Source organism: Ambystoma mexicanum, chromosome 4q (assembly GCF_040938575.1).
Source record: "Ambystoma mexicanum isolate Mex_15411 chromosome 4q, UKY_AmexF1_1, whole genome shotgun sequence".
NCBI lineage: Eukaryota > Metazoa > Chordata > Amphibia > Caudata > Ambystomatidae > Ambystoma > Ambystoma mexicanum.
In genome coordinates, this window is record NC_090928.1 from 411285103 (window position 1) to 411309257 (window position 24155).

The 24155-nt window shown below is 46.4% G+C and overlaps 1 protein-coding gene across 3 annotated transcripts in view; it reads left to right on the forward strand.

Moving 5' to 3' along the window:
- The first annotated feature begins 3414 nt into the window (after positions 1 to 3414).
- The window catches only part of LOC138467753 (zinc finger protein 544-like), a 402382-nt gene continuing 381641 nt past the window's right edge, over positions 3415 to 24155 (forward strand). For all 3 annotated transcript variants that reach the window (XM_069607981.1, XM_069607982.1, XM_069607983.1), the window contains exons 1-2: positions 3415 to 3580; positions 8029 to 8155. In XM_069607981.1, the coding sequence (XP_069464082.1) occupies positions 3557 to 3580; positions 8029 to 8155 (151 nt within the window). In that variant the 5' untranslated portion in view covers positions 3415 to 3556. The remainder of the gene's footprint in view (positions 3581 to 8028; positions 8156 to 24155) is intronic.

Below are 24155 nucleotides of genomic sequence, written 5' to 3' on the forward strand. Positions count from 1 at the left end.
TAGGGTAAAGCCGCCCTAATGGGCGCTGAAACTAATAGTCTATTGGGGTAGGTCGTACGCGTTCTGTTGCTCCTTTCAAAAAGCATTACGCATACAATTGCCAAACCGTTACCAATTACAGTTACACTCACTATATTCCAGTCCAAATCGAGCACCAGGCTCAGATTGTGTACAAGGTTCAGTTAGTTACAGTTTCTCTATACCATCAGGGTCCTCCTCCTTACTAAATCTTCATTCGGTATGATCCTGCCTGTCACGATCCGCTTCTTGTTCCGGGCAGCCCTGCAGGTCCAGCCATGTGACAACATCCTCAGGGGTATCAAAAAATAGCGCTTTGTTCTTATGTAGCACTTTCAATCGTGCTGGATACAGAAGCATGTATTTGATTCCTGCTGCCCTCAGTCTCCTTTTGACGGCTACATAACTGTATCTCTGCCTCTGCACCAGTATCGTGTAGTCCGGGTATGCTGTGATGTTGGTGGATGCTCTCTCTATCGTGCCGCCCTTACGAAAATATTCGAGGATCTTTTCCCTGTCCCTGTAATTCAGGATCCTCGCGATGATCGGTCTTGGCGGGGCCCCCGGCCGGGGTTTCCTCATTAGGGCGCGGTGCGCCCTCTCCATCGTGAATCCCTGCGAAAGAGTCCCGGCTCCGATCCCCTGTAGGATCATGTTTTCAACATAGTTTGTGGGGTCTTGGCCTTCTTCTCCCTCCGGAAGGCCAACCACGCGAATGTTGTTTCTCCTCGCCTCTTCCACACGATTTTCCAGGTTGGCGACCTGTTGTTTTAAGACATGGATCTCCTTCGCATTGCTCGTGCTAACATCGGTGTTAATCTTCACCCCACTTTCCAGACCGCTGGTCCTTTCTGCAAGTGCCCTAACATCTTGACGTAGCAGGGTGAGTTCTGTACCTACGGCATCGATCTTATTCTCTAGAGCTGTGCGTAGATCCGCCATTGCCAACTTAGTCCCGTTGTAGCCTCTAGGATCTGGTGCTTGTCTCCTTCGGGGGCGTCCTCCGCAGCGGTCACGACCGTGCTCTGCACCGATGTCGAGGGGGTCCGTTGCGTTTTCGTGAAAGTCTCCATCGTGGGTTGCTTGGTCTTGACTCTCAACCCTTTCGCCGACATGGTGCTTCCCTCCACTCCTGCACGCCTCCGCCTTAGTGCTGCTGTTGCACTGTCCTCGGTCCGACAATGGTCCGACTTCCAGGTCTCCTAACTCCCATTCGAGATGGCACTTCAAATTGTCTTACGGATGGGCTATGGCCTCACACTCCCCATTCAACTTCCGTAGGCCTCGTCACCCAAGCATCCAATGTCATCTCCTCCTGCGGTCAGATCGCCAAGGCTCCATTAGCGTATGCCAGGCCGGGCGCTCTCATGGTGCTAGTTTGACCACTCCGCCATATCTCCCTATTGTATTATTCCTCCAGGCAATTTACTGCAGTAGTGTCCCGCAGTTCTGGAGAATCAGTTTCGTTTCTCCTCGGAGGCCTTTCCTTTGTTAGCCGCCATCTTGGTGCCGAAGCGGCCACACAGTCGCACCAACAAAAACATGTATATCTCACGATTCTCGGGGACTATGAACTTCTCCAGCGAACTTCACTTGGCGTGCGGCTTCCGACGCCTGATCCTCAAAGTTCTAGGCGCTCGTTGCAGTTTCAGCAGGTAACTTTGGCAAAAATAGAGTCGGATCATCAGGAGCTCCTCACGCAGCACGTCCTATTCCATGACCAGTTAGCCACGCCCCCTCGTATCGAATGATATGCATTCCCTGAATATAGGATGCTGGCTGCTTTGCATAAAAACAAAGTGTATTTTAGGAACATAAGAATGACCACCAATTTTGCAAACACTGCTGTACTAGTAATTTAAATGTTCATTCCTTCTGAGCATTCAATGCACACTTGGTATGCTGCTCATTTCCTGTGTCAGAATAGGCAAATATATACAGATTTTGACAGTTTCATTGTTTGAGTTTGGGCTGTTGAGCGAAGAACGACTTTCTGATGCAGTTTGCTAAGTTTACGCATATTGCGGCTTAGTTGCACGCATAGAAGCACTAGGTCTCTGAGTGCAGCTGAGCGGTGATATAAAATGAGCATGTGTATCCCCCACTTCCCTTCTAGTTGAGGCAGCTCTCTGCCCCTCAACTTGGGTGGTTTTGAACTTTGTATCTACACAGAAAGGTGCTCCGAGCCTCTGACAAAACTGTTTTGCCGGAAGTCCGCTCTTGTTCCGGCCCAATTCCCTCCCCTGTGGATGTGTGATTTCACTTAGAAAATGTATGACACATCACATGAATCCCTTCGGAGATACTTACTCGTGGTGGTCTTGAAACAGGGCCGGCCTTAGGGCAGGCCGGGCGACCGCCTCGGGCGCCATGCCCCCTAGGGAGCCATTTCCCCCCGCCACGCCAGCCTGTGGGTCTTTCAAGGGCTCCCCCGAGCTGGCGTGGTTGGAGAAGGTGCGGCAGGCGCCCTTTTGTTATTAAATGCGCATGCAGGCGCATTTAATAACAACTTTTCAGATGATTACCGGCCCGCTCCCACGCAGGAGCGAGGCCCTATTCCCGTGGTTAACTACCTGCCTGCGCCAGAGCGGGGAGCTAGAAAAGACCCCCCACCTCCCTCCCATTGACCATGGGCGCGCAGGGAAGGGGGGGCGCCACATTTTTTTTAAACAGATTGGGGCGCTTCCGCCACTAAGTTCGGCCCTGCTTGAAAGCATCTCTATGCTGCAAACTGGGGCGCCACATGATAACTAATAATCGACTTAAACGTATAGGTTTTATTTCTTAGCAAAGCGAGAATATATATAAAAAAATCGAGAAAATAGTTGTACCACACCATAAGGGAAACATGACCATCTGACGCGTTCGAGCTCTAGTTTAGTTTCTATTGAATCTCCTTTTGTCTAGTTGTACTTTTGGAATGGTTAGACTTAGATTCCATTTTCCTTTCAAACTTCACAACCTGTTTAAAAAAATAACTCTAACAAGCTGAAAGGTATTGTAACACGGACAGCACACATGCTCGAGGGGAAGACGGGGAGATCTGCTGTGTCGGTGTTTTCAAGAGAAGGAGGTCTTCTTCCCATAGTCAAAACACAGAGTACACAGTAAAAACTTTGAAGGGGGTGTCCAATATTACACTGCGCATTTGATTTGGAAGAGACGCAAAGGTCGAATATTACACATCCTAGAGCGTTCTCAGACTATGGCCCTATTAACTTCCTGTACAGCGCAGTAAGTAGAGCCGTTCTACAATGGCACATGCTCGCGAGCAGGTGACAAGCTGTATGTTTTTTTGTAGTCTGTCATGTCTTTCTATAACTGAGGTGAGTGGGCATGTCTTGGTGATTCGTGTTCCTCGTTGTGCGCGTGCGCGGTAGATCCAGTATTGTGCCATCCAAGCAGCACTTGTTACTTCTGCTCACAGGGGTCTGTGTCCGCGTGAGTAAACATCGCATGCCCAGGGTTCACCGACTGTAAACTTACAGACCAGATATTGAGCTTTCCCTTGGAAATTACACGCATTATCCGGATTGAAATGTCCTGGCAAGATTCAGATAAGGTGAGTAATGTGATGTTCTTGTGCACACCTCAACACCAGATGTCCCCCACTGAACGTGAGAGTGTCACACTTTGGGAGGGGGGTGGGGGCGTTCCGAATTTGCCCAGGTTAGATTTAACCATGGAAGTTACTTTTACCCCCACCCTCAGCCCCTGTAACCTTTTTTGTTCTGGTGGGATATCATGTTCGCCCTTCCACTTACTCCGGGATCTTACACCGTCACTGTGATGTCGCGGTGTTATTGTTGTTTTTTTTAATTGTAGATTGTATAGTGCTTGCAACCGTTGAAAGTTTTGCTCAGCAGTCTTATTTACTGCAAGGTCGTTGCCAGGGCGTGTATGCCGAAAGAGTGACTGGGGAGGGCAGAGGTGCAAGTTAAAGGTGCGGTAGGATGGACACACTTTAAGGAATGGGGTTTGGGTAGAGGTTTGGCACTTCTGTATAGCCTCCCCGCAGGACGAATGATCACCTAACCAGAACTAAATCTATACTACCACTCCTCCAGTGTTTTGAAAATCTCACTTTCTCTCCCAACGTATACCAACATGTCCCGTCAGCTGGAGCTTTTCCAAGCGAACTTACGTTTCTTGCTTGGCTATCATACTTTGAGCAATGCATTACTTATTTGGTGATGGGTCGGGTGCCAAACTTTTGGCAAGTTTCACGTTGGTACCCTACAGATTTTGTTTTCAATTTGGTCTAACGGGGAAGACATTTGTAGCCACAAATAAATATGTTTCCAAGAAAATCAGGCACATACATTAAAACAAATATTCTAGGACAACCATCACGATAGCTTCATTGCATTTTGGCCTATGCAATCATGTTTTTATGTTTATGTTTTATTGGTTAAACAAGTTAACCTTTAACATTTTTTCAAATAAAACAAAGTATTAATTCATCAGACATAAAAGAAAAAACAATAAAAAAGGAATACTTTTTTAAACTATTACATTTCAGAATAAATCTTTAAGAAAAAGAAGAAAACAAAACAAATAAAAAGCAAGTAATTTAAATTTCAGCATCTATTTTACATTTATAGCACCCTCAAGGCCAAAAGAGTCCAGAAATGCCACAACCGCAGAGGTAGCGTTACCAGACAAGCAGCAATGCCAGATTAATTCAATTCTCTCACACCTCAACCTATTGAATTTGTGCAAGTATTTAATCCGCATTTGTAGGAGGGTTGGACATTCCAAAAGCAGATGTGTTATTTCTCTAACCATACAATTCTTGCAAAACCTGCAAAATGACTCAGCTTCCATACTCAAACCATATCTCAGAAGCGTCTCTCTCGTCCTTATTAGATTTAACTGGAATCTCAGAAAAGTAGAGAGTGCCGCCCTACCGGAATACATTGACAGATAGGGGGACAAACAGCACATCTTTTTATGGTCAGAAATAAGATGACTTACTAAAGGGTGCACATGAAATTCCACCACTATGTGCGCCCAATCGGCATTAAATAACAATGTTTTCACCCTGTCTGGGTTGTCAATCAGGTCTTTCTCTGAACAGCCAACCTCCACCAGTAACAAGTGGGCTAGCTCTTTTAATTTGGCCAAGGCAACTGCGCTCCTCCCAACCGATGTCTCACCAAACAATTCCCAGAGTGATTCTGGGGTCTGGACAGGCGTCTTCCTAAAAAATGACGTGTATTGCCACAGTGCTTGGGCCTTAGGGAGACAAGTCCTAGTTTGTATCTAATACTTGAATGGGGGACAGACGAAGGAAAGTGCAACACTCTTCGCCAAATACGGGCTTCCAAAGTCGGCAGATATTCAACTAAAGCAGGATTGTAAATCTCAATCCCATATAGTAATTTTGGGATAATCTTACCTTTGTAATATTTCATACCAGGTAAAAGAGAAAAACGTGCCGAATTTGGCATCCACTTGTTGCAGCTCAGTTGCGAGTTTTACCGCTTGGGAGTGTAGCCATGCGCCAATAGGAGTGAGTGATGGTTTAGCAATCATGCTTTTAATTAATATTTGAGAAAGACATTTACTCCAACTATTAGAAAAAACAAATACATAAATCCAGTTGTACTGTAGTACGCCTCCATCTATTAGCACGTTTAATAGAGGGATGTATTGAGTTCAAAAGGGGGCTACAGTCGAACTCTCCACTATAAAGCTGAGGGGAGAGGTGGCACAAACAAACAACATACACAAATAACCAACCATAGGACTCATTCTGTATATATCAAATTCTCTCGCTTTGAAACTGGTCATGTGCAAAGCCATCCTTTTTAGCCAGCTGAAGCCCAGCCAACTTTTGATACAGGAAGGCAAACATTATTTCTCTGTAGCAGTGTCTGATGTAGCCGCCATTTTACCCTCACATCCGAGTTCTCAGTCCATCCAAATCAGTGTACAGGGGTCAATGTTACACACAATTTAATACTAGGGTGAGAAATGAGCACCAAACTCAGTGTATATTATGTATTTAATGATTGAAGCATACAGCCCTTTTATTACAGACATACTTGTCGGATGTAAAAACCTGAGTCCTTTTTATGTTTCCAGAATTCTCTTTGATTCTATGCAAAGCAGGCTTGACTGGTGTTAATTGCCTCCTTCCCCTTTCTCCTAGGGGTATTTCATATGAATACAATTGGAGTTTGCTAGACTGTTCATCGTGGAATGATAGCATTTTACCAGAAAATATTATAAAGGGTTATTCTAGGCATTGAAACACGTGTAACTCTCCTGTTATGAATAAAATATACACTGGAAGTGATTCTTAGAAGTGAACATTGTAAAATTACAAGGTAACTACAATTAGGTAGTTTCATTTTTTTGTTTTGTTTCAATAGCTGCTTTTGCAAAATTGAAAAAAAAACAGCCAACCCCCGTACTCTCAAGATAACCTGTTTTTTTACCTCTGGTCGTGCAACTGTCAACAGTGTTTGGGGTGGTTTTAGCAAACGCGCACTTGACAACGGGACACTCAACCACATAGAAAGAGACACAGATATAGAGTGAGACAGAGAGAGAAACCGAGATAAATAGAGTGCACAGAGAGGATGCTATATCGACATATGATATGCCAGGTATAGCTTGTTGTCAATATTTTTCTTTTCTAAAACGAGCACATCATAGTTGTTTGTACCACTGGCTATGCTGAAACAACATAAAGCAGATTATCTGTTACAGATTTTCTAAATTGACTAATACAGGTTATATCAAACCATAGATCCTTGCAAGAAAAATATATTGCACCTGACTACATCAAACAACAAAATGAAAGAAAAAATGGAACCACATACTAGAACAAAGTTATTCCGCAAAGAAAGGCATCCATGCCTTCAGCACATAAACCTCTCATATCACATGTCCCATTAAATATTTACATGAGATGTCTTCCCTCATTTAAGGAACTGCTAAAAGTGTCCTGTTCGTAGACCCTGCTGCCCCATCTGTGGTATTAAAAAGTAGGTTTGGTTAAAGATGGGACTTCCCAACTGGAGTACCTAGGCCCTGAAGAGCGAAGAAGGCTGATACGCCACTTAGCAGATGGCACCTATACACATACCAGCTGCTAAAGGACGGACAGTGCAGATCGAGATTTGTTTACTTTTGATGGTTTCCTGTGTGTGATCGGTAAAGTTGCTTGGCGAGATGGGATGGAGTGCCTAGAGGGAGGAGTATGATGGGAATTGATGAGGAAGATATTGGAGGAAAAGAGGAGGCATCTAAACGATGGAGACCAATGTTCTGGTTGTCTAGTTGCTAGTATATTGCAAGCGTTGATCACTATGATGGACAATATGTAGGCGAACAGTAAACATTGCAAAGTATTCAATAAATGATGGCAGGGCTTTTAGTGAGACGGAGTGTGTAGAAGAGAATGAAGTAGTGTCTTGCTAGAGAGTCAGGGCCTTGGGATTTCTTTGTGTCCTAGATGGTGATGTGATACTAGAAGTCTGGGGCAGAAGGGTCAATGGGGAGGGATGGTTGGAAGCATCAGCAGCAGTATCTAGGGCGTCTGTGATTTTAGAGTTGGGTGCCTTAGGAAAGGGATGGATGGTGGGTGGTTATTGGTGCATGCAGTGCAGGTATTCCATTATCCAATCAGGAGATACATTGCACCTGGAAAGAGGGTGAATGAGTGGGTGTTGCGAAGGTGAGGCTTTTTTGTAAAAGTTGTATGGCTGTGGGCGTGATTGGAGATGAAGAGGGTGAATTGTAGGCGGGTGGTGTGGATGAGGTCAATAGATTTCCATTGGGCTAGTAGGGCCACGGTGGGTGTTGATGGAGTCATGGGGGGAGATATATGACACATTATGCCTGAACAGTTGTATGTATGTTGTTGTAGCCACTAAAAATAAGGGGCACGGTAGCAAGGAGCATGCCCAGGAGCAATTTAAGGGCTTCAAAGATGAAGCCAATGATTGTTACGCAAGAGAGTTTGCTGATTATGCTTCACACAATTTGTTCTTCTAGGCACCAGTTACATTCCGTGATGTCGCTGCCTATTTCTCTGAGGAAGAGTGGCGGCTTCTGCACGAATGGCAGAAGGAACTGTACAAGAATGTGATGAACGATATTCAGCAGGCTCTGATCTCGCTGGGTAAATATGTACTTCTGTCTATTTTTATCAAAATGATGTAAATATCATGAAAGTCGTCTTCTGTGTTCTTCTCAAGATTTGCCAGATCGTGTTCCATATACACTATTTGCTTGGTCTGGACTAATTCTACAATCACATAGACTACTGGGATGTGTTTTACAGGCGAGCACAAGGTGAGATGTGAACAAATGGGGAAGCCTCTGTTATAATGTGCAGTAGTGAAGAAACATTTCTCCCAGTCTTCTATACACTACCCTGCTTTATTTATTTATATATTTGTATTGATTTATTTAAGGAGGCGAGTACGTCTACCAGAAGTACTGCACATAAGGCATATGGCTACACAAAGGAACCCCATTGTGAGGTGCTTTACCTATGGGCAGGGCAGCTCAGATGAAAGAAAACCAGAATGTGATAGGTTGGAATTTGTACACCGGAAATGGGGGACATCATAGGACACAATGGTTGTATGTCTGTTGTTAGTTTTTTTAAAATCGTTTTTTATTTCTCTAATTCGTTTTGCTCAATTTTGTTTGCAGAAAGCGGGGGTGTTTCCCCATTCCTCGAACTGCCCCTATGCAGACCCCCCACCCCAGCCCCACCAATATTGCCTAATCCAAAACTTGCCATCTAAATCTTTGGCTGAAAATTTGAACAGAAAAATGTGTCAATAACAAAAATGATAAAAAAGATCAATAGTTCTATTTCCGACAGAATAATTGATTTACAGCCATTTACTGCAATTCATACCTGTGGTCACATCCGTGTGACATGTGGCATTGGGGAGAGTAATGAAAGCACAACCACTCATCGTTCCAGGGGGAGAATGTGAATATTGAGTGTGTTCATAAAGCAGCGTGTAGCTGGGCAGCCCCCTGATTCCTGTTGGTATCGAGTTCCAGTGCTGAGCAAGAAAGTTTCTAGACCCAAAATAGAGAGGTAACATAAGCTAGATGGGGGATGATAAGATTAGGGGGGCTGAGACCAAAGAATGCAATGGAGAATAGCAAGAGAAAGTCTGTCAGATAGGGGGCAGCCGTATGGATGGACTTCTAGACAAAATGGAGTTTGAAGACGGAGCGATTCTGCACCAGTAGACTACCCACATTAAGGTGGTGTGGGGAGGTGGATGAAGATTGGGGAGGTTGGAGAGGGTGCAGGTGGTAATGGTATGAACTTTGTTAAGCTGAGTAAAGAAGAAGCAGGCTAGTCCCATGAGACTGGAGTAGTAACGCAGGCTCAAAAGGCTGTAGTTGTAGATAAGTATTTTCGCCCAGTGAAAAGTAAAATGAGAATAGATTTTTCTGATGTTTGTTATCGTGGCAGTCCAAGTAACATTACAGACATTAAGGTTGGTCTCTAAAAGGACCTCCAGATTGCGATCCATGGTGGATGGGTTAAGGAGTTTAGGTGGAAAAGAAGCAGGGGTGGCTTTAGAGTCCGGGAGATAGATGCCTTTAGTTTGAGGAGTTGAGCAAGTAGAGCCACCTAGTGATTAATGGCACAGGTAATGAAAGATGATCATTCTGATTCTGAGACTGAATATGGAAAAGGAAAGGAAGATGTGAGTATCACCCACAAACAGATAAGAGGGATAGTTTAGTTTTCACAGAGAGTATTGCGAAGAGGAGACTACCCGAATACAGATCCTTGTAGCTCTTTTGCCAGAAAGAGGTGGCAGAAGAGTTGCCTGAACTCCAGGAGATGGAGAAGATCCAATACCGTCCAAGGCATCAGAGGGATTGTGGAGGATGAGGGTGGATGAAATGTCCCTGTTCGGATCGGTGGTGTTTTAGTTGGAGAGATGGCTGAGCACTGTTTCTTAGTAGTGTCTTCGTAGGGTCCTAACTTACAGAGGCCTGCTGAGTCTTTCACAAAGGCACTTATGAGGGGGGAAACAACACATTGTAGGACTTGGTAGTAGTGATTAAGAAAAGATTGGCATTGTGGTAGGCCAGTTTTAAAATCACATACAATCAAAATTTGGATACCTTTTACTGTATTAAACATGAATTTCAAGTGAGAAGTAGTGAAGAAAGGAGACATTTCAATAGTTGGCTTAGGTCTTGAGGTCAGTGGTGGTTTTATTGTCAATGTATGCACTCAACAGAGAAAACTCCAAAAAACGTTGCATACTTAAGCTTGAGCCCACATCAGTTTCCAACTCATGACGTATTGGTAAATGAGATTAATGGGAGCCAGAATCCTACTATCTCTTCTTCTTCTAGTGATGAATTATGTCTAGTCTTTATATCCCTTTTAATAAAATAAATACATATTTTATATCCCTTTTCATGTTATTTTGTATTTCATTCCACCATTTCCCAGTGCTTGGTTGTTTGGGGTTGATCATTATGAACAGAGTGTGCAGTCTTTCTGTCATTCCCGTGTAGAAGAGGAGTTTGTCTACAGATTCCCACATGCTTCTTCTTCAAAGCCAGTAATACTTAATTCTGATGTGCAAGTTATATTTCTGTTTCATATCGGTTCTGTATGCCTTATTTTCTCCCGGAACCGTGATACCTCCAGGCAGCAGCTTAGCATATGCTCAACATGATTTCTCTTGACCACCTAAGCTCTGAATGTCATAGTAATGGATAATTTGACAAGACATAAGAAAAAGAACAAGAAAAAGTTATGTTTAGTAATCAGAACAGTAAGCAACCCTGTCATGGATCCATTGGTGTGGATAACAGTATAATGTGCCTTGACAGAAAGCACAGCGTTAGGATGACTGCTCCTGCGCCTTGGTTGCACTATCCTATGCAGTTCTAAGGTGGAAAACAAAAGAAAAAACAAACTAAACAAGCATGTCAGAGAGAGAACTAAGATTGATGATATCTTGGACGGAATTTCACTTTTAACGGGCCATTTAATTTAAGGCATCATTTTGAGATTCATTCGACGGTGGAAGAACATCACACCCAGGATTCCTGCTTGTGTATTGATTATGGGGACAGCCGCTTGATAAAGTGCTGCACTGTGTGATGAGTTGTGATGCTCTGCAGATGAACATGTCAGAGGAATGCTTTTCTCTGTATTGCTCAAGATAGAAACCTGAAAATAAACTGCCCGTGACCCTTAGTTTACACCGGTTTCTTCAAATGGGCCGCGGCATGACTTCCTGTCCATCGAATGAACAAAGATGGCATTGTGTAGTGTAAGGAAGGCATGATATCAACAGTAAGACAGCCACAAGTGACCACAGTTCGAGGGTGTTTATTGAACTTCAAAAAGGGTTTGAAAAACGCCTATCTAATCCTAAATCTAAAGATAGGGAGCAAGCCACGATCATCAAATAATAATAATACAGTCCTAGTAGAGTCTTGTCAAAATAAAAGGGCCTATACTAATAAACATATTGCCAATCCTTACCTCTAAATACAGCTAGGGTGTGAAACAATGTTATGTAAAGGAAAGAAGTGTTCAAAAAATGATATGTCTGGATATTCAGGCCGTTGGCCTCCATCCACCCCGTTTTCATCATGGGACAAGGGGGCACACTCGAGCGTAGCACAGTCTCCGGCTTCTCTAGCACGAGGGTGCAGTTCAAACATTAGCATCAGGGCCTTCCATGCACAAGTCTCTTTGTCTTTCAAAGTCTCTTCTTTCAGAGGGCCTGATGCTCCAAACAAGCAATACATTATTTTCCTCTCAGGATTTCACACATACTCAATTTCTCAGGTGATTCACCATTCACCTCGGATCCCCCTCAGCCTGGCTGAGATCCCCTTTAAGACAATGCTCGTAGGATTTTCATGTATCCAATTTCTCGGGTGATCACGGTTCATCCCGGATCGCCCTCAGCCGGGTTCAGATCCGTTTTAACACAATGTTCAGTCAGTCTCCCTCCGCCGGCTCGGACCAATTTAATTCACCCTAACACCAACTTGCTTTAACCCAAAGCTTTCAATTGATCTTGCTTGTTCTGGCTCGGAGCACCTTTATCTACTTAGATAATAAACTTTCTTGGCAGTATCAACATCAAAAACATTCGATTGTGCACAGGATTTTGCTTGACCTGTCGCACGACCACTTCGATGCACAGTTCTTTGCCAATGGTATTGTATCGTGGTTTCAAAGCTCAGTCACTCATCTGTTGTTCAATTTAACTCTTGTTGGTTATCACATGCGTTTCATACACTGCTCACTTCAGCGCTCACCATATAAAGTTGCCGCTTGCAACCTTGGCTTCAACACAGACCGGCCTGGTATCGGTCTCCCCAACTCACTGGCTGTGTTGATTTCACTGGTGCTGCTTTGTTGTAGCAGTCAAGGATAGTACTATGGCAGCAGGCGACCCTCCCTGCCTTGATTATCGACACGGGAGGGCTTCGCGTAGCCCCGACACACAATGCAGGATTCTTCAGCCCGGTTTCCTTGTCTTATGCTTTCTATTCCCGAGGTTTCGTGAAAGTAACGGTTCCTGGTCGAAAAGGTCAAAGGGCCTCATTACACGGATGGCGGTAGGGATTTACCGGTACCGGTAGAATACCGGTACCGGTAAATCCCTACCGCCTTACTACAAGGTCCCTTTGCGGGTTGGGGGATTTAACGCCTGCTTTTTGCAGGCGTTAAAATCCAACCCGCTAAGGGACCTCGGAGCTAATTACGGCACCGCAAAATTGCGGTGCCGTAATTAGCGCCTTCCCCATTCCCATAGAGCCCTATGGGGCAGAAATGGGAATGGGGAAGGGCAATGGCAGAAGGGGGATTTACCGCCCCTCCAACCTTGGAATGGGGCGGTAAATCCCCTTTCCGCCAAGGCGGTGCCGGTATTTTACCGGCATGAGCCATGGCGCTAGCGCCATGGCTCACCGCCTACCAGGTAATGAGGCCCAAAGGCACTTTCCTCCTTGCGGTCCCCTTCTGTTTCGCCATCTTTCTCCTTGTGTTAAACTGCCATCTTGGAACTGCTGCTTCCTTATGTGCTTTACCTCGCTCAGAGTGTGCTCCCATGCTCAGCTTTTATCCGTGTGGGGAAGTGTAATGGAAGTCAGGAGTGTGTGATAGTCAGTAATTGCCTGACCCTGCCTGAACTTTGCATTGGGACACGTCAGCTACACGGCTCGATTGTTAGTCCATATTCTCTCATAGCAAGCTGTCCGTAAGAAAGTGTTTGTGTTGTGAAGGGGTTTGGGGGGTTGAGTTTCTAAGTATCCTACCTGGTAGGATAAGGTAAAGGTGTTACAGGGAAGGGGAGACTGCGTCTTGCCATCCAGGGTCCCACTCGCATTTCCCAAAAACCCCTCACCCAGGTAATCCTCCTGCAATGGTCCACCCCCAGGACTGGATCCAAAAGCGATGGCCGTGGGGGGCGTGGCTAACCACGGGATGGAGTAGACGTGCATCTGCTCGGCTCCCGCAGCCGCACTAACATCCTGATATAAAAAAGCCTGTTTTCAGGGGTAATAAGAGCTGGAAATACTCTGATACGATAGCGAACACCCTTGGGCATTCCTGGAGCGAAGATCGAAGAGAACCGCGGTCGGATTCCCCGGAGACGACCGTGTGAAGTCCTCTAGCGATAGCAGCCGGCCCGCTTTCAAAATGGCCACGGGCGCACGCAGCTGAACCTCCAGTACACACCCAGCGAGGCCACGCTGAGACGGTGGCCGAACCGCAACAGATTGATCGATCACAGCGGGAGAAAGGTGCGGCCGGAGACACGCTCCCTGGAGGACAGCACAGACAAGGAGGTAGCAGGAGAGCCTGCCAAAAAGTGGACCTTAGGCCTCCTGCGCCGGCTCCCCGCCCCCTCGGGGGTCTGGTCAGAGCACCATCGCTGGCCGGGAAGTTAAGAAGGCCTGCAGGGGAAGAGAAGACCGGTGAGCCCTGCCTTCCGAGCAGGGCGGTCCTGTGAGGCGACCCCAGTATCATACGGTGTGAGAGCGAAGAGCACGCCTTGCCCCGGGAGGCACGCTACTTCTGTCAGCCCTGGAGGGAGGACATATCCCCGGAGCACAGCAGCTACAAAGGGTGCGACCCGCCGACAAGGTAAAAGAGACAAGGGGCACACCTGGCAGCGAGGTGCTCGGGCGAGGCCGACCACATCGGCCCACATAGCGTACGCAGAGGACCGGGCGCTATGGGGAAAGACAGGCCGAGGAAGCTTCACGCCCAAAGCAAAATGGATCAATACACCATTCCTCCTCTCCAACCCGCTGAACTCTGAGTCGACCTGGAGACGAACCAAGGAATATCGCTCAAAGACATCATGGCCGCCATTACCGACTCCCGCACGTCCATGGAGCAGAAAATGGACGGAATTAGCATGGATGTCTCCCTCCTCAGGCACGAACTCCAAAAACTAACGGCACGCACCGGGGAAGCCGAGCAGCGCATTTCTAATACGGAGGACAGAATGAACACCGTGCAATGACAACTCCATAACACAATGTCCAAACTAAAGGTGCTGGAAGACAGAATCGAGGAAGGAGAGGGCAGGTCCAGGCGCAATGATGTACGCATCCTGGGCATACCCGAAAAGGCAGAGGGCCCCTGCATGGAACTCTTTCTAGAACAATGGCTCTCTGACCTATACGAGCCCGATGCCTTTTCCAAGTTCTTTTCCATAGAAAGGGCACACAGGGTGCCCACAAGCAGACCACCACCTGGAGCCCCTACAAGAACTGTGATAGCACGATTCTTAAATTACAGAGAGCGCGACGCCCTGCTGCAACATGTGCGCGCCAAAGGAGCGGTCACTTTCAATGGCTCCAAAATCGCCTTTTTTCCGGACTACACGAGGGAAGTGCAGAGGGCAAGGCAATCCTTTGACTCCCCGAAACGACAGCTACACACGATGGGCGTGAAATACAGCCTGCTCTTTCCTGCACAACTTAAGATTTATCATAAAGGCACAACAATCCATTTTAGTGACCCTAAGGAGGCTTGGCGTTGGGCCGAGCAAAACATAGAAGGAGACTGGTCTGCCCCCCGCGAAAACAGGGGGAGAAACCGAAGACCTTCGCCAGACCAGCGGCGAGAACCCCGCCGACCACCACCGCAGGACCCACCGGAAGACCTAGGGGGGTGATAACCCCCTCAACAATCCTGTGTCCATACGGAAATACGCAAGTCAGACCATAAATCTTCTCATAATACACACACACACACAATGATAGGCAGCACACATCCACCTGTAGCGGTCGCGATAGGAAAAGAGCCCCTCCACCCCCCCCCTGAGAGCGCAATAAATCCCAGGTGTAGTTTATGCGGGGATTGCCCTTGGGACCCCCCCACTTTTTTCAGAGGAGTACTACCCCCCCCCCCCGGGCTCTTCCTAGAGGGAGACCACTTTTGTTTGATATCAAGTTTGCTGCATGTTAGGTGTCCAGTTGACACCATAGAGCTTTTGTTTGGGCGACCGATGCTTCTAGTTGGGAGGAGTATGGGGTCGGGGGTTTCGGGTTTGTTAAGCACAGGTATATCAGGGTCCTATCAAGCTAATGGAGGAACATGGCCAGGAAGGTCTCCAGCACACCACTGGCATGTCTCCAACAGGCGCATAACGCTGCCGGTGACAAGCAGGGCGGCCACCGACACACACTCACATGGCAGAGTATCGTAATAGGGTCGACACTCTCAGCCACTGAGGCTCATGTCGTGGAACGTCAATGGCCTTGGCAATGCAATCAAGCCCCGCTTGGTGCGTCAATTTTTTAACAGACGAGGGGCTGGTATAGTGTTCCTGTCCGAGACACATCTTGCAGACACAGAATGCACCCTATTTAAGCGTACAAATTATAAGCTGACATTTCACTCAGGCTTTACGATGGGCTCGAGAGGCGTTATGATCTTGATACACAAAAACCTGCTCCTCCACCTCTACACAGTGACCCATGATACAGGAGGCAGATACATATATGTGACGGGCGATCTATGGGGGCAGTCCATTGCACTGATAGCCATCTATGCACCACCGACCCTTCTAGAATCACTGCTCACTGACATTACCCCGCTAATTTCTAATGACACCTCGAACTGCCTGATACTTGGCGGTGACTTCAACGAAGTCATGAATGTCACCCTGGATAGATCCCATATACGTAATAGGAACACCAAAGTCCCCACTAGGCTTGCTACGTTCGCCAACGCACTCGGCCTGTGCGATGTGTGGAGGGAACTGCACCCAGATGCTAAAGAGTATTCTTTCCACTCAGGGGCCCATGCCTCGCTCTCTAGACTGGACTATTTCTTCACTCCCGCAACTGATCTACACAGGGCACAGGAAATAAACATACTACCTAGAGGCATCTCTGATCACTCTCCGCTAGAAATGCTACTTATAACGTCCCGGAGGGTCCCACCGCCATGTTGGCGCCTGAACAGTTACTATCTGGGGGACCCAGAGCTGATAGATAAACTACAGGAGACCACCACCTCATACTTTGAGTTAAACACACAGACCGCAACGAACCCTGAAATGCTATGGGAAGCCTATAAAACAGTGCTGAGGGACGAACTAATATCCTGGACGGCGGCCAAAAAGAGGCTACATATGAGTAAGATCCGTGAAGCAGAGCTCCAAGTCAAACGGGCAGAGGAGAGGCACGTAGATGAAAACACGCCAGCCTCTAATCGGATGTTGCTACTTGCACAAAAAAGACTGCAAAGCATAGCGATGGACAATGCGCGCCAAGCGCACACTGCAATGAGAGCAAGGGTCTACGAAACTGGTGACAAGGCGGGTAAGATGCTGGCATGGCTGGAAAGGAAGGAGCAGGGACGTAGCCATGTCGGGAGACTCGGAAGCGGATGGTCCGAACGCAAGGGTGACGGACCAGGAAATAACCCAGGGCTTTGCGGAATACTACGCAGAGCTATACAGTGAATCCACAATCTCAATGGACGCCACGATTATGGATCGAATTGAAACCCCTACCCTGAATGAGGCGCAAAGGCAATGACTGGAGCGGGAGATCACGGAGGATGAGATCCTAGCCGCCATTTCTGGACTCCAGACCGGTAAGACTCCTGGTCCAAACAGCTTCCCGGTAGAGCTATGGCGAAGGGTGGGCACTAACGTGATAGCCCCCCAGCTCCTGCAAATGTACCTCAATGCTCGTGAGAAGGGCATTCTCCCCCCAGATCTCCGAGAAGCAACAATCGTAGTGATCCCTAAGCCGGACAAGCCCCCAGACAGATGTAGCTCGTACAGGCCCATCTCACTCATCAACTCTGAAACTAAAATACTGGCGAAGCTTCTAGCGGACCATTTACAAGAGGTAATTCCCTCCCTGATCCACCCGGACCAGTGCGGTTTCATGCCACAGAGATCAACTCGCATGAACCTCCGCAGACTATTCGCGGCTTTGGAAAGAGCCGGCAGCATACAAGGACCACTGGCCCTGTTGGCAATTGACTTTGCGCTGCATGGGCTTTGGTGAGAACCTCATGACTTGGGTGAAGCTACTATACGAATCCCCGGTTGCCAGGACCAGGGTCAACGGTTGGCGATCAGAACTCTTCGGTCTGGGAAGGGGTACAAGGCAGGGCTGCCCATTATCCGCCATGATCTTTGCTATTGCGATCGAACCCCTGGCGATCCTGTTACGAAACAACCCAACATGGGAGGGTTTCCCATGGTCCGATACCTGGGAAGACAGAATATCCCTCTATGCAGATGACCTACTCATCTACCTGAAGGACCCAAGTACCTCCTGCCCCAGAGTCGTGCAGCTGCTGGGCCAATATGAGGCATTCTGTGGACTATGCGTGAACTGGTCCAAGTCCATCCTTTTTCCTATAGGGAACACTCCATCGTCGTGTCTGGCGACCGGCCCCTACCAAATTGAGAAGGAACAATTTAAATACCTGGGGATACACATTACAATGCACCTTACTGAATATACTACCCTGATCCTGTCCCCCTTGATGGCAAAATTTGCAGACGACACTCACCACTGGATCTCCTTGCCGCTGACACTGATGGGTAGGGCGGCATTGTTTAAAATGATCGCCCTCCCGAAATTTCTATACGTCCTGCAAAATGCGCCATTACATATCGACCACCGGGAATTCCACAAAATCGAATGCACCCTGCGAAAGCTGCTCTGGAAAGGTGGCCACCCGAGAATTGCCCTTGCGACCCTTCAGAGGTCTGTTTGGGAGGGGGGGATCGGGCTTCCCAGGATGCAATCATACTACTGGGCCAGTCAGATGGATGTAATAAACGACATGCTTCACGGTGACAGGAGTCTCCCACATATCAGGGACTTCCATTACAACACTACAATGAAACCAATAGAGCACCTCTCTGCAGAGACTTGGACCGCCCTCCGAAATCTGACATGGCATCCCACATAACGAGAATTTGGAAGGAAGCGCTTCGATTCTTGGGCTGGGCTGGGAAAACAACACTGGTCCAGCCATTGTGGAACAATTGCAACCTCCCCGAAGTACGGAACTGCCGAAATGGCCCGAATGGACCCAGCGTGGAATCTCCACTGTTGGAGATGTGGTACAGGAAGACAACCTGGCAACATTTGAAATGACGCAAGAAAGGTTCTCCCTGCCAGACACGGAAAGGTTCCACCACATGCAGCTAAATCATGCCTGGACAGCCCAAAGGCGGACCATACAAGATCTGCCCGAAAGCTCCCCGCTTGAACGAAACATAGTTCTGGATCGGGTGGAGCGGAAGGTCACCTCCACCATGCACACTGTAATAACCTCCTTTGCAACTTCAGAGCTATCCGACCTGAAAACAAAATGGGAACGAGATGTAGGTCCCCTCCTTCCGGAAGACTGGACGGAGGCCCTGATGTACCCGCGTGAAACCACCATCTCCTCGAGACTCCGACTCGTCCAGCTGAAGATCCTGCACCGCACCTACTACCCGAGAGTAGCACTCTTCCGATGGGGCAGGGCCGTGGACACAAAGTACCTACGCTGCAAGCTAGAGGAAGGTACCTTTTTTCATATTCTGTGGGAGTGTAGCAGTATTCAGTTGCTCTGGCAGAAATGCTGCGATAAACTGTCTAACATCCTGGGAAAGACGATACAGAGGTGCCCGAAACAATTGCTTCTGGGGGTCTCCGGGGAAACTGACTTATCTCGATATGAGAAACTGCTGTGGTCCACCGCGCTCGCAGTCCTTAGGCGGAACATTGCACAACTGTGGGGTTCGGAGCGCACACCCAGCTATGACCAGTGGGTCACGGACATGGACATATGTGCGGTAATGGAGCACCGGGTGTACAAAGCAAGAGGGTGCCCCCATAAAGCAGAGAAAATATGGAGAAGATGGGAGGAGGACAGCTGATGGCCGAGGCCGACCCTGCATCCACTGCGACTGTGTGAGACCCATTGAAAGGGAAGTACTAACTCTGTTAAGACCATCCTTTGCCATGAAATCATCCTAAGAAAAACCGTTGGTCTGTCGGACCAAGGTCCCTGAAGCTGAGTTTGTAACAGTTAATGCTGTTTTCTTTTGATTACATTGCTCTCTCCCCCCCACACCCCTGCCTTGACATTTCCCCCCTTCTCTCCCCTTCTTCCCCCTCTTCCTCCCCCCCTCCGCCCTCCCTCACCCACTATGCCCCCTCCCTGAAATGTTGAGCGATGTTTGTAATGATGTTTAACTTTGAAAATAAATAAAATCTTTGATTAAAAAAAAGCAATGGCCGTGTCCTGGCCACCTGGATGACAGATCCCCAGGGACAAGCGGGTGAGACACTTTGAGGTTTCTCACAGTAGGTTCTCATAGACTGGATTGCCTGTCACAGTTGACCATGTTTATTGATGCCTTGTATGGATGTCTATAGTAGACTGTGTGAGGATGCTTTTCTTGAGAATAGCAAACGCTGCACCCCAGGAGTTTGGGGAAGATATACACTAGGCAAAAGGAAGATGAGTTGTAGAATGTTTGGGGTAAAATTATACAGGTATATTGATCTATGTGATAAGTAGGACGAGTCTAAAGGAAACAGTATGCATCTCAGAAGCAATTTATTCACAAATGATATTAGAGACAAAAAGGTGAAAAACCTCGAGTGATATGCAGTTCAAGCAAAAGCTTGAGGTCTTAGTGGGAGGAGCTAATAGAAGTAGAGGCAAAGTGTGACATCCGTAGCGAGTGCAAGATTAAAGAGGCGTTGCAACTATAGATGACAGAAAACCACAAATTGCAGATGTTACTTGTGAACGTGACTTCCGCGGAGTGCAGGCTCAAATACACCATAGAGGTGCCGGCTGGTGGAGTCATCGGGGTCAGCCTGAATACTTTGTGAAGCTTGGGAGGAAGGGAGAAATTATTGGGGCTGGTTGCCTAGAAAAGGGATCAGTTGGTTGTGTGTTGCAAGATGTTTGCAGGTTTTGCAAATGTTCATTTTTTTAAGCTTTCTTTTTGCCATTTTAGTTAGTGCAACAAAATCAACATAACATCTTGCAGTCATAAAAAATCCTTAAAGCAGTGGCACATTAAGCATTCCCTGTGCAACAGGTTTTCCTTGACAGTAGTGTAAATAGTGCAGTACTGATCATAACGTGTAACTTATTTGAACAAACAACAAAAATTCTCATTTACCAAATTGCACGTTGCTAATTTACAGCCTTACAATTCGCTTGTAGCCCCATAACTCACTCCAATGTAGCAAGATACGCTCCAACCCCCCCTTCTTAGACCCCCATAAGTCTTTTGGCCTAGCTGCATGGGTGAGATATATTGGAACATTTTGTGCCTCGGTATCACAGTATGTAAGTTTCACCAGCTATTGTTTTACATTTTTGGGGGAGAACCTCACATCCATCTCTCCGCCATCAAGGCTTTTGCAATTAGATACGCCATGCCTACAGAGCGCCTGTGCCTCCTCTTTATATGGCCGACTATTCCCAGTATACACACCTTTGGTGTCATAAGTATATTCTCCCCCTTAATTTCCTGGATTACAACCCAGATTTTTTGTGTACATTATCTTTGACCTTCATAAGGGCTTATATGGGCTCCACTGTGAGTCAGTCTCTCACAAGATTGTACCTATGTCCCCTAATGCCTACTTATCTTATTCATTCATTGCTTTCACTCCATCTCGTTCCGGATCAAATTCTACACTGCTGTATGTATTGCATTCTTTGTAAACAAGTATACTTTGTTTTCTCAGGGTTTGTCTCTCCTCATTTCTGTGTGTATTACTTCATCTGCCTTTGTCTCTGTACCTGTGTGTGCATTACATTTTCTGGCCATACCTGTAGCCATATGCATTGCTTTCTTTAATTGTCTCTAATTATTTCTGTATTGCTCTGTGGTGCACATGTTTGTGCTGCTCTACCCTTTACATTCACTTGGGTATCTATATGCTGCAGTGTGCATTTACTGGGTCTGTAGGAGTCAAAACAGGCTTAGTTTGACTTACATGTTACAGCAGTAGAACTAAGGCAGGACAACAGGTATCTCTGTGATAATCATCCAATTCTGAAATCTATTTCTTAAATGGTAAATTTAATCAAACTGCACAAGTCTCTTGTTAAATTTGAAGCCGTTAGACTGCAGAAAAGAAATAATATATTTGTAGCCTGTTACCCGAACATTGTAAGTAAAAAGTACCACAACCTTTCTGGCTATTGGGAAAGAGGTTACTACAGATCTTACCAGCTTCCCCCTAAGTAATTGAGGGCTGACCTATGATGAGTGTCATCCAACCACATGAATGAATATAATTGTACTTGGATATGATTGGCTGTGCTTCCACACGAGCTGATAGGGCATACTTCAAGAATCCATTACAAAGAAAACTGTGTGAGGGCATGGAAACACCTGTTCTGCAATCTCTTGTTTTTTAAAATGTCTTTAAAATTCTCCCTATTATTGTTAGTCACAGCAATACACAGTAGCAGCAACAATGATCTGCAAAATGTGGTGCAATGCATTATTATACATCGGACATTGCAACAATCGTCAAAATCATGAGTAAGAGACATTCTGGTATGAACAAAGAAGATAAAATAGGCTGCCACAGATACAAGAGAGAACTCCTCATATCAACAACATTCACTACAATCAAATCATCAGATCTCCAAGGCAACCTTCCAAATGGGAGGACACAATATCCAGTATTTTGTCTGGTCTAGAAACAACCAGCTGGGTGAGAGACTGCAGGAAAAATCTAAAGGGGCACCGTATGGTCCGAGGATGTTGGTGGCAAGAAGGAGCGCCAGTTACCTCTGTCCTTCAAATAAGCTCATGGTGCCATCAATTTATGAACAGTTTGACTCCCTCTCTGCCAAGTGAGAAAGATGTGTTTCTTAGCTCTTGTGGGAGAGCTGAAGACCTAGGTAGATCTTTGGGACATCCAAGGGTCACACCCAGCAAACATTACAGAGGACAAAGGAATAGTGAATTCTGTACTTCCTTTCACTTTACCTGTTGCCTCCATCAAGAAAGCGCAGATCACAGGGCACTCCCATATGCAAGAACGTGGCACAGGCCTGATTGCAGCGACGACAGGATGAGTATATATCAAAAGCACTAAGGTGAGCTGGTACACAATACCCCCTGTTTAAGATCTTGAGCTAGATTCGACTATGATGGGAATTGAGGGATAACTTCTTAGAGTAAGAGCACAATCGTGCGCAGCAACGGCAGATCCCGGTCACTCTCCCACTACGATCTAGCCTCGGTATCCTCAGAGGGCATATCATTTTCAAGAAGTTTGTAAAGTGTTGAGACAATATGCTCATGGTCTGAAGCCCCTAGAAGGAACTGGAGAAGGGAAGAGGAAGAATGGTCTGCTGGGAAAGCAGATCAAAAAGCCATTAAGGTGTGGGATAGCTGGAAAAATGGAGCAGGTAAGCCGGACGTACACCTTTCCTATAATTTCTCAGTAAAGCCCCGATCAATGACAATAAATCCCTCGGCATACATATCTCCCGCAGTGGCATATTAGGAGAATATGGCTTAACCTCTCCCAGGACTTTTAGTATTCAATTCCATGCTGACAGATGCTTTTGATCAGGTCACATCTGCATTCCTCTGACTCACGGCCTGAAATCAGCAAAGAGAGGGCAGAGTATGGATGCACAGTTGCATGCTCAATAGAAGTATGGGGAGGAGTCACCCACATTGTTGCAATAAACTACAAATTGGACTTGAGCAGCTATGAAGTAGAGTTTCATGTCCAGATCTGCAATGCCACCCTGTGCCTAAGGCCTGGTCAATGCTTCCTAGCTGATCTATGATCTATGATCACTGTTATGAGTGGTGGGGAACCAAGCAGCATGAATCAACATTGAGCACAATTTAGTAAAGAAGAGCCTCTTAGGCCACTCAGGACCATTGGAAAACATGTATAATATTTTCGGGAGCACCACTATCTTCACTGAGGACTTCCTACCAAAGGGCGACAGAAGCAGGGCTACCCATCAGCTGCTTTTCTTTTCCAGCACTTTGAGTTATGCATTGTGTTTAAAGTCTAAGAGCTTGGTTGCACATGTGGCAATACGAATCCCCAAGCAAGCGACAGACATGGGGGCCCATCAGTAATCACCTACATCAGAGGGGCACTCAATGCTTTTTTATTAATGGTAGTACTGTTTTAGACCAATTCACTCGTAATCTCTTATTATTAACAAACAGTAATATAGGATAAAAAATACTGGGGTAAGAATGTATGATTACTCAAATCAGTTGACTGCATTAGAACCAGCATCAAAGTAATATTCTCAAGAAGCTACACAGTAAAAAACCACCATGAAGGGAAAAGTCAATATAGAATTATATTTGTCTTCCTCCCCCACAAACACTTAAGACAACTCCCTTTTTTGTAATTCCTTGACTCTAAACTTTCCAGAAGTTGTATGAAAACAGTGGGCGAGAGATGAAAAAGCTGAGATTCAGAAGGCTCGAGGATGAGAGATGTTTAGTAACTCTTCAGCTATTGACTGCCAAAATAATCTAACCATGGGGTCTCATGGGCACATAACTGTTGTCTGAAGACAGTGGAGGCATATTGTATCTGCTTCTCTGATTAGTTTGGTGATCACTGTATCTTTTTATTGC